General features: G+C 41.9%; 1 protein-coding gene across 1 annotated transcript in view; it reads right to left on the minus strand.

Moving 5' to 3' along the window:
* Nucleotides 1-2,327: 2,327 nt before the first annotated feature.
* Nucleotides 2,328-11,711, minus strand: part of LOC134469849 (uncharacterized) — a 12,162-nt gene continuing 2,778 nt past the window's right edge. Inside the window, exons 2-3 of the mRNA XM_063223877.1 lie at nucleotides 5,032-5,155; nucleotides 2,328-3,107 (exon numbers count right to left, since the gene is read on the minus strand). Of these exons, the coding sequence (XP_063079947.1) occupies nucleotides 2,643-3,107; nucleotides 5,032-5,155 (589 nt within the window). The 3' untranslated portion in view covers nucleotides 2,328-2,642. The remainder of the gene's footprint in view (nucleotides 3,108-5,031; nucleotides 5,156-11,711) is intronic.

Genomic DNA, 11,711 nt, shown 5'->3' on the forward strand with positions numbered 1-11,711 from the left:
ACATGGAAGGAGGGTACAACTGCCATGCTCAAGGATAACTGATAAGTGATCAGTACAGCCTTGATACACCCCCATCATCTGAAATACATTCACACGGGACTGACTCTGTGTCTAAATATTCAAAAATGTGACCCTTTAAAAAAAAAACAAAAAAAAAACAGAGCTCTCTCTGTCTCTTTTAAATGTTTTACTTTTTGATTGTTTAATTAGGCCTACTTTTATCTTTTATTAGGCCAAGTATTTTTGTAAGGTGATCTGGGTGTCATGAAAGGCACCAATAACAAATAAATGCTGCACTATTATTAATCAAAATTGATAACAATATATATTTGTTTGCACAATTTGAATTTTATTGCCAAATTAAACATTCTGTATAAAATGTATATAGGGCTATATTTATACTGTATATATGCCCATCGTATATTGATATAAGTCATAGATGATTTTAGGCGTCCTGGTCTCCCATCGCGGCGCACTTCATGGCCTTCTTCTGGCCCAGCTGCAGCAGCACAAACTCCTCCAGGGCCTTCACGCGCTCCTCCGCCTGGCTCATCCTCGCCAAGATCTCCTCATGGAGCCTCTTCTCCACCACCACCACCTCTCTCTTCTTCACTGGAACAGCGTCATCCTGGAGCAGTTGAGAATGGAAGAACAAAAAGTTAATTGACAAAGGACAGGGGGAACGAATGTTGCATTTCTGTTGTTGTTTTTAGTCATTTACAAACATCAAGAATGTTATGTGCTGTGTTAGTAGTGTAGGCCTACCTTCAGTTTCTGATTCCTCCTCTTGGAAATCCATAGGTAACAGATCAAGAGAAACGTTGTCACCAGTCCTAGGAAGGAGAGGCATGTGGACCATCCATATTCTTGGCTGGATGACTGCAGTGCTTCTTTGACCGAGAAGAACTGGAGCATCTCTCTTGGAGTTATCTCCATGCCAACCCTGGCCCAGGCTGGGGGCTTAATTTCTGCATCAAACATGTTGAAAATATTTACTGTTAACTGTTGTCAAAGGCAAAGGCACTGCCGTCGAGATCCGTGTGTCTCCTTGACAGTGATAAAGTTTTCTGAGCCTTTTCCTATGTTGGCTACCTTGTATTGCTCCTGGTTTATGACGTCACGGCACTGTCAATTGCGTCATAAACAACGGGTGTCAGCGCCCAGTTTGAGAGTAAGAAAAATAATGTGCCCATATAATCCAAAAAGATTGATCCTAATAGTTCCAAATGTATAAATCACACAAAGACGAAAAACACAAACATTTTAATTTTCGCATACGTTTGTATTGATTAGACCACTGGGTCCCAGCATTACTCTATCACCTCGAAATAATGCTGGAAAATGTTGGATAGGCTACTGTGGGCTAAACAGCGGACATAGCGACCACAATGTGTCGCCATAATTAATCCCCTCCCAACTGGCTGTGTGATAACGCAACGAATGCGCAGGTAGCCTAAATAATTAATAATGAATGATGTGTCCAGAATAGCCTATAGACTAGACAAACGAAACCACACTGACTGTATTAGAAAGGTCCGTTCTGCTTAGCCAGATGGCTCATATGCACATGTTCAAGGTTATTTTTTAAAAGCAGTCAACAAAGAAACAACACATTTGACAAACATGATTTAAAAATGTCTGAACGGCATCGCGGATGTCCACAGCGGTTATAAGATTGAATTGCTCCAAGACCAGTCTCAGACAGAAATTCTCTGTAGCTGTTATAGGCCTAGTGGAAAACGCTGGGAGGCAGTAGAGGACTGCTAGTGGGTGCTCGGGAGATCCGCGCTAACAGATGAGAAACGTGATCTCCCACTGCCCCATATTTATAAACCACTGATTTCAAACCAGTGTTTGGAGATTTGTGATTCTCTACACTCTCTTCACTCAAAAAGCCCGTTGATGAACCTGTACTCTACAGTTATTCCCTTCTTGGCAGTGTTACTGTTTTCATTGTGAGTCTGTGTAGTGTACATTCAAAGACAAAGTGTGAAAAAAGAAAGCACTTAAACATTGAGTAAATGAAAAGAAACACATGTGCATGGCTTTTAAAGAGTTCAATCTATCCCTGAAAAAAACGAGCATCATAATTCACATGAGCCTAAATATATATTTTTTGCAAGTCATACAGAAAGGCGTTAAAACAACAACAGTTAAGTCATCATAGCACATATGCAAAACTAGATCAAGAGACTGACAGGCATAACGTGTGTGTGTGTGTGTGTGTGTGTGTGTGTGTGTGTGTGTGTGTGTGTGTGTGTGTGTGTGTGTGTGTGTGTGTGTGTGTGTGTGTTTGAGAGAGAGAGAGAGAGAGAGAGAGAGAGAGAGAGAGAGAGAGAGAGAGAGAGAGAGAGAGAGAGAGAGATGTGAAAATCTGACCCTGATACTGGCTGTGGTTCTGGGCAGTCTTTCCTAGAAACACTTATAGTTGCTATGGTTCATACTCCATAGCTGGCCCTTAGTTTCCAAGCAACACATCACCATCATCATCATCTTCCTCCTCCTACTCCTCTTCAACAGCTCTGACACACAACACCTTGTCAACACAAGTCATTTAAGCGTGCACCGCTTCCATAGCAACGTCTTATTTTTCATTAATTTCGTAGTCGAATAATTAGGCCAAGTTGCACAGCCATCCATGTTCACCCATGGTCGTCCAAGTCATAAACCAGAAGAGGAGCTCCATGCCTGGAGGAGGGGGCCAGGGCTGGACAGCTGCCGAGCCCACAGAGGCACACCGTGCTGCCAGAGGAGGTGTACGATACCAGCCTGTAGCCCGGCATGTTAGCGTAGCGAAAGTTCTGCGCGTCACATTCAGAAGCTGCCGTAACCATGACTTTCAGTCTCTTCCTGCTGGAGTAAAAGAGTTTTGGAGTCTCTGCATTCCTCTCGTCCTCCTCGTCCACTTCATCCTCGTCCTTCTCTTCGTCGTCGTCTTCCTCCTCCTCTTCCTCTCCTGGCTCTTCCTCACCGTCATGGTGGATCTTCCTCAGGAGGTTGTTGATGAGGACGGAGCGCCGCAGGTAGGCCTCAGGGTCCTCCAGGAAACGCAACTTCTCCAGGGAGAGGCGCAGGATGCAGCTGCGCTCCTCACGGAGTATCAGGTGCTGCCAGAAGAAGAAGAAGAAGAGGAAGGTCATTACGAGTTTGGACCATCTCTCTCTCTCTCTCTCTCTCTCTCTCTCTCTCTCTCTCTCTCTCTCTCTCTCTCTCTCTCTCTCTCTCTCATACACACACACACACACACACACACACACACACACACACACACACAGAGACAGAGAGAGAGAGAGAGAGAGAGAGAGAGAGAGAGAGAGAGAGAGAGAGAGAGAGAGAGAGAGAGAGCACATGAGAATGAGAATGAGAAATGGAATGCATCAAGAAACATAACAACTCCATGAGGAGGGACAAGCTTTACAGAAGTGGACACCAGTGTCTGAAACATCTCAGCTCCAGATACCGATACTGATACAGAGACAATGGGCATTTCTAAATTGACTTGGATGATTGAGAAGCTGCAGCTTTTGCTTTTATTTAGAGGATGCAAGCCAGACACTAAGCATCTGCCCGGCAGAAGAACAAGTGAACACAGTGCGCGATAATACGTTTGACATAATATGAATGGCATCAAACTGCTATTCCACTCCCCACACACATCACAGACACAGGGGGAATCTCTGTGAAATATTAAAATGGTTCCTTTTTATTTGTGAGGGACACAGCCGGTGACGACTAGAGACAGTGATGGACAGTCATGAGTAAGAGGTTAGCAGTGGTGTAGTCTACGTAGAACGCGGGTATACGGAGTATACCCACTTCTAAATTTCAGGGATTTCAGTATACCCACTTAAAATTGATTGCTCCATTATTTTGAATGGCACAAATATATACAGTATACCCACTTCAAAAATGCTCCAATATACAGTATACCCACCATAAAAAAGTAGACTACACCACTGGTGGTTAGGGAGTCAGGATTGTATCCCATAGGTTAGGCAGTGTTAGTTCAACACTTGCAGAGTACTCTGGGACCAAATGCAATACAGAACATGTTAAATCGACTCTCTAGGTGTTGATTTAACAATGCAATTTTGTATTGCTGCGGTGTGCTGTGTGTCACAATGACAATGGTCTTTCCCAGTGGGACTTTCTCCTTCATAATGGAAACCACAGGAGACATAGTGAAATAGCCTAGCCCTAGATACACATGCACTGGAGGAGAACGGAGAGGCTGACAAAAAAAATGAGCATGGGGATGAAAGAAGAGGATGAAATAAGAGCAAGCACAGCACACCTGGATGCAAAGACGAAGGGCACAGAAGGATAGGCCTACTCTCTATCTTGGGATACCAAGGGCAGAGTACTATGCACAGTAGGACAATACGCTCATATAAATAGTGAATGAAGGACATCTGTTCCATCTTTGGTATGCAACGTGGGACAAGGGCCACCATGCAACCTAGGTACGCGCATGACTGTGCCAATGTGTACCTTCAGACAGGGACAAAGTGATGATTACGAGCAGATCATTGTACCTGGGTCTACTGATCAATATTATGACTGAGCGAGTGGCTGAAAATCTATCTCGACATTGTGGGGAGTGGGAGGAAGGGATTTGGGTGGGAGTGGTGTAGAAAAATCAGACTAGCATGTTTGGACAACCAATTTCAATGGTATCCTAATGAAGGAATCAAAGGTCAGCGCTCATATGTGGCAAGGATTAAGTTAAGACTATGAGGAGACAGAAACAAACCTGCACACTTGCAGTCTGTACAGTGATATCTTTATTGAGGCTGCAGATTTCATTGCAGATGTCAAGTGTGCATTTTGTTTCTATGTATACATGGGTTCTAAATTTTTGTTTCCTCCTGGCTGCGCGACTCTAGCTCTGATTGTTGTAAACTGATGTCGGTCAAACAATTAGCTCAGGTGGTTGGCTGCCAGTGTCTTGCCCCTCCTCACGACATCGTGTTTATAAACATGGTGAACTCCATGTATTACTCAGTGGTAGTAAAATCCAAGCGGACTCACTTTTTGTAGATATCCGTGTAGGGCTCCATGAATGTCCTCCTCCTCCGCATACTTCCTCTTGAAGTAGGCAACTTTCGACGTCGTTAAGAGTTTCCGCCTCTCAGGGAGAATTAACAAGGGTGCTCTGACAAGCAAGAAGAAAGGGACATTACATTACATTACATTACATTACATTATTACATTGCATTTGGCAGACGCTTTATAACCAAAGCGACTTTCAAACGAGGATATCATCATAGCCAAAATCACTAGCAGATACAAAGTGCACAGGAAATATACAGAACAACAAGTGCAGATGCAAAGAGGGGTTTATCATCTGTTTGTCACTTGAGACCAGCAGCAGGTCAACTCAAGGGTACTACTGACACATTTAGCTTGATTCCATCGGTAAGCTTCTGCTCAATTCACCAATCCATCCATGCAAATGTATAGTTAGAGTAGACTAGAGGCACATCATGATCATGGTGGAGGTGATGTTGCTTACCTCGAGATGGATAAACGCACACAAACAAGCCAAACGCCTTCCAAAGGATCTCCTGTTCTCCTTGGTCTTACGCCACAGACTTTCACTCATTGCACTTCCACGGCTGAGAGAGGGGGGGGGGGGGGGGGGCAGAGCAGAAAGAGAAAACATTTATTTCTCCAACATTAATTTCTCTTCATTCTAAAATAATTCAGATCTCTTTTGGGCCTCTGCAGAAAGAACAACCACACTCATGTTAACGACATGAAAAGATTCCTGCTTCATGTATTCACTCCACTACCGAGATGTGTAGGCTATGCCTCTGTCCCTCTCTCAAAGCTGCATGCCATATTGTTTTTACATTTTATCTGTGCAACCATAGCGGCTAGGGAACCGCGCTCGGGGGCGGCCCAGCCATAAACAGGTTAAATAGCGTCGTTGTCTTGTCACGGGGCACAGAGGAGGTGCGTGGGTGAGATAATGTTTGTGTGTACTGCCTGGGAATGAGTGGGTGGATGAAACCCAATGAGAACACTAGGCTAAGTGAGTAAACGAGCACCACCGAGTGACAACATAGGCTACCTACGCACCTGAGAGAAGATGACATAATGAGTTGAATGAGTATTAAATGTTCCCAAATGCAACAATGAACTGGTTTCCAGTGTTAGCTACTGCATAATTCATTGCTTATCCAAAGCTCACGGCTGGCAGTAAATTGCCATGTTATTCGTAGGCTATAAGTAAACTGACCTCCTTATAACGCAAGAAATTACGCAGGGCGCGCAACATGTGGGTGGACAAAATAAGAACTTGTGTTGTGCGTAATAATACATTTCCCGTGCGCGTAAGTTCAACTCATGCAAAATACAACATCATTTTCTGCAGGACTAAATACTTTGGAAAAAATACCTTCTAGACAGCCTTATAAAGTAGGCTATCCCCTTGTAGGCTACACTGGAATGGCAGTCTTCTCACGCGTCTCCAGACAGTGGAAATAGGCGCAACAGCAAGCAAAGATGGTTTTCCCTGTGGCTGGTGGTGCAACTTTAGCCCAAGATGTAGCCTACAAGCCGTCCGTGCTCTTGACTGCGACCGCGGGTCCTCACCCAGATTCCGCACGGTCGCTTTGATAATCCCCACAGCGAGTAAGGCACACTCTCTCAGGTCTTAAAATATCCTCTTTTCAGAAACGAGCAACAACACAATTTTCCCCGCAATCTCATTGGTCCTCAGTGAAACAGATGTTTCCTGTTGCTAGGAGAGTGACTAGGCAATGATGACGCCACATCATCAAGCTCCATTATTCTCGCACTCTCTCGAGATGCTGCTAGGTTCCCTTTCCCTCATCCCCATTCGTAAATCCCTCCCAGACTCTTAGCCTATCAAATACTCGTGGGTATTTTATGATATCAATATCACATATCGTCAATATGATATGTATTATATATTTATAATATGATATATTTTTAAATACAAACCCCAACTCCATAGAAGTTGGGACACAAGGTAAATTGTGAATAATAACAAAATACTGCCATTTTCAAAACTTCTGATTCTTACATTAGATGGAGAACGGCACAAAGAAAACATATCAGCCATCAGAACTGACCAAATGTTTTGGGTGATATTCATGAATATGTAAAAACAACACGTCTCAAAAAGAGTTGGGACGGGACAATAAAAGGCAGCAAATGTCAAGGAAGACTAAAAACAAAACAAAAGACAACACTTAACAGTTAATTACATGAACCGATGAGATGATTTTATATAAAAAAAAACAGTGTTAATTCCTATCTTGGAAATGATTTCACCAGCTTAAATGATGGGTGTATTCCTCGTCATGTTTTGCAATATTTTCCTTTCTGTAGTGCTTTCAGTGTGACAGGTCTTGACCAAAAGCCCACCATTTTATCACCTGCTGATCCTTATGATGGAGTTAAACTGTTAAAACTTAGCAGAGAATGCAATTTGTCCTTACTATGTGGCAGTAATTGAAGATCCCCCTTCAAAATATAATGCATGAGTGACTTTTCATGCTGTTTAAAACCCATTTATATCATTCAGCACTGTATGTAACTCTACAGTTGAGTGAGAACAATTTAACCAATGCACTACTGCACCACCATTGCCATCATGGAGGCTGACTTTTGAAGTTAGCACTAACTCAAGTTGGATGGTCGATTTTCACCGTAGCAAAGGATATGCAAGTCTATATTATTTTCAAAAAGACTTGACTTCTGCAATTTCTGTTGACTTCTGTAAGAAAAGGACAGTTTCCTATGTCTTCTGGGTCTATTTCAAGTGATTTCGGGTGCAGAATGTAAAACCCCTCTATCATTTGCACACATGAAGTGTAAATTGATGGTCAAATGATGGGTCAATTTTCAATGGCTGTAATTCTTCTTCTAGTTCTAGAGTGAGACTTCGGCCAATATATGTTTCATGATGTCATGAACCTATACAATAATTTTAAAGACATAAATATGTCTTATATACACTCAATCATGGTAAATCAAAGGGAATTAAAATGTATGTAATAACTATGGTAATTATTCCCTCTGCATCTTTAATTCTGAGAGACTCAGCCTTTCTGTGATGGTCTTATACCTGGACACTCATATTGTCCAACAGTACAATTCATTTTGAAATGTTCTTCTTTGTCGTTTTATTTTATTTGGATGTTTATTACATTCCGCTGATCCCCGTCCCAACTTATTTGAGACGTGTTGCAGTCATCAAATTAGAAATGAGTACATATGTCCCCCAAAACAATATTTTTTCTCTGTTTTAACACTTAATATGTTGTCTTATATAATATTAATATATAATATGTCTTAATATATTCTCCATCTAATGAATGGATTGAATGTTTTGAAAATGATAACATTTTGATTTTATTCACATTTTACCAAACGTCCCAACTTCACCAGAGTTGGGGTTTGTAGACTATGATATTATACCCAATCCATTTCTGACCATTTCTGACATTCTCGCAGTTCTTTGGCTAAGTCTACATATTTTAATACATATTTTCATAATTTGAATAATATGGTATATATGATATATACATGATAAAAATGAAGTAGCACACAGATGATTAAAGTATACAGCCTTTTCCCCCCTTTGTTTTATCTTTGTAATGCAACATTGCCTGAATGAACAAATTCGACAAAATTAGGCCTGGCTAGTCATCCCCATGCCCTCTTCAAAATCCTGACACCAAACAGGACTGCAATGACACAACATGTGATCTGTGATCTTGTTGGCATTTAAAGCGAAAGGATTGCTTGCAGTGAAGGCTGGCTTCCTTGCAGCGTCCTTGCACTCATTCATATCCACTCACACAACGTGTGACGTCCTCCTAATTGTGCCCGATACTCAGGGCCACTGACAGCTTTACCTGGGCCTGGGACGAAGTTATCCGAAAGGCCCCCCTACCCAGTGCATATAATGTAATGAGGACCTAATTCTGGGCCCCCTCTCTCCCTGGGACCGGAACAACTGACCCCCCCCCCCCCCCTCCCCGCATCAGCTTCCCTGCTGATCCTGACTCTCTTGGTGTAATGATTTCACCGGGGCTCGTCTAGAGCGGTCTCCTCCAGACACCATAGGGTGCAGGCAAGTGTACTGTATTGTAACTGTTCTGTGTGCTTCTTCCCCATCATTACCCTCCTGTCTCGATTCCCAAGGTGAGGAGGGGGGGGAGGAGGGAGGAGGAGGGGGAGGTGGAGGAGGAGGACGGGGAGAATGAGGAGGAGGGGGAGGAGGAAGGATTGAGGAGGAGGAGGAGGAGGAAGAGGAGGCTCGAAAACCAGCAAAGACAGCAGAGACAGATGGCAATGTGGAGACAGTGGACTGCCAACTTGGCAGCTTGTGTTTACTGATAGACCAAAATATAGATATCATATATATATATTTGTGTGATATTTATACAAACTAAACATTCTTTTTGCATTATATATATATAATATAATATACTGAACATGCAATTTGCAGAGCAGGCACTGTGAATCACAACTGAACTGACCATGCATCACTGATCCAGACTGAGGCATTTCCAGCATACTAAACATTATGCATGCTCGTGAACATCATTCAAAACAAGAATCCCCAACCCCTCCCCAGACACACACATCTGATTAATCTTTTAGATGTGTTACAGGCACTTCATATTCATGTTTTTTTTTTTTTTTAACTTAACCAGTGGAAGGCTTCGACATTTTCCCATGCTTGATGAATCATATTCTTTCAAGAGATGGCCGTAGCTGTGTTTGGAAAATACACTGAGGCAAAAATGTGTCTATATAATCATGCATTGTCTTTTTTCATATTGGGACTCTCACAACCAGGGTAAGCAGTGATGTTTGGAGGATATACTAGACTGTAACCTTTTTTAACCTTTATTAACTGTAGTGTAAGATGGTTTTAGATTGTTCCTTGGTTTATTCGTTCCTCGATTATAATGATCAAACCCCATTCCCATTTAGGAAGAGCGCTTTTAGTCAGGGTGTTTTCTCCTTTCTTCAACAAAAGACAAAAGATGGAAACTAGCCGTATGGCTATAATCTTATATGTAGTGCATTTTGTTCTATATGCTAGTAATATGCTGTCTCTTTATTAAATAAATAAACATCAAACTTCACACTAAGGCTGGGAGTGGACACACAGCTTTGATGGTATAACTGTGATATCTTGATACATTTCCAGTATGCTGTACTTTGGAAATTGTGTTGCTAGTTTGCCACTGTAATTGACACATGCAGGAGGAATACTGAATGTGTGTAGATGTGTCTGGCTGATTCATTCAAAACCTACTGTATGTTTGATTTAAAGGTGTTCTATGTTGAAAATGCTTCCTCTTTTCATAGAAATGGGTGCATTTCTTGCAATAGGTGCATTTCTCTCACTTCTCTTTGGATACCGGTGAGGTGTATGACATTCTACTATCAACATAACATATAATAACAACATAGTATAAACATGTACTGAAACACAACATAAAAATCATACTCAACATATAATCATGTACTGAACGCACAATTGTGAGACAAATAATCTTATGTGAGACATGAATATCATTTAAGTGTGTAGGCCTACCCTGATTGTGAAATTAAAAGCTATAACCACATCAAGATGAACGGTTATTGTAAGTACACACAGAGGAAGACTAGACCTTTGGTAGTTATAGCTGGACAGTTTTGACGTAATACCATATATGGTTATTCTCACGTGACTCAGGTATGACATTTTTTTTCTGGCAGGTTTGATCGGCTTTGTAAACAACAACAACAACAACAACATCCAGAATGTTTTCATATTAAGCATAGATGGAAACGCTATATCAGCAAATGTCAGAGCCGGCTTTAGGTTCTGTTTGTCCTCTACTGCTTACTGCATAGGACTAGAAGTCAATTTGAGGAAAACAATACTAAGATATGAGAGGGAGAGAGTCTATGGGAAAAATAATTGGTAACAGTATGTTCTATGGTGTCAATGTTACAGTGTATCTACCTCATTAGCTACCTACAGTACACGTGGCACGACCTGTGTATAAATTATCAACATAATGTAAGTGCAATACTAAGTGAATGATAAAGTTGTGCCACTGTACCACCAGTAGTAACAGTAGTGCTCCATGAATAAAGTGACACCAGGCTAGTTTCGCAGTTGTAAACACAGCATTTGCACACCTCACCTCATCATCTCATGAGCATGTGTGAACATTGCACAAATAACAGCACTCAAACCTTGAAAAAAAAAAGTTTAAAAAAGGAGCCTCCACCTTATTATTATCAAAATTGCAGAAAGAATGTATATGTAAATAGCAAGTGTAAATGGCTATAGCAGTTATAGAGATAACCTGAAACACAACAGTCATAGGAGTGATTGCACATTAAACAGCACACAGCGTGGTGTTATCAAGGGGGCCTGGTGGAGTAGATGCCTCGCCTCATGCAATCACTTGGGGGGCAATTATCGTGAAAAGCTGGTCAATGATTCGTTTTGATTGGTGGAGCCCAGGCAACAATTAGTTTTGATTGGCTGAAACAGTCAGTGCAGTGCAGTGCTCTTCTCTTTCTTATCTCTGACAAGGTGAGTGAGTGAGGGGCTGATTGCTCCGTTATTAGAGGTGGGCGAAGGACTGGTGTGTGTGTGTGTGTGTGTGTGTGTGTGTGTGTGTGTGTGTGTGTGTGTGTGTGTGTGTGTGTGTGTGTGT

This window comes from Engraulis encrasicolus, chromosome 19 (assembly GCF_034702125.1).
Source record: "Engraulis encrasicolus isolate BLACKSEA-1 chromosome 19, IST_EnEncr_1.0, whole genome shotgun sequence".
Classification (NCBI taxonomy): Eukaryota; Metazoa; Chordata; class Actinopteri; order Clupeiformes; family Engraulidae; genus Engraulis; species Engraulis encrasicolus.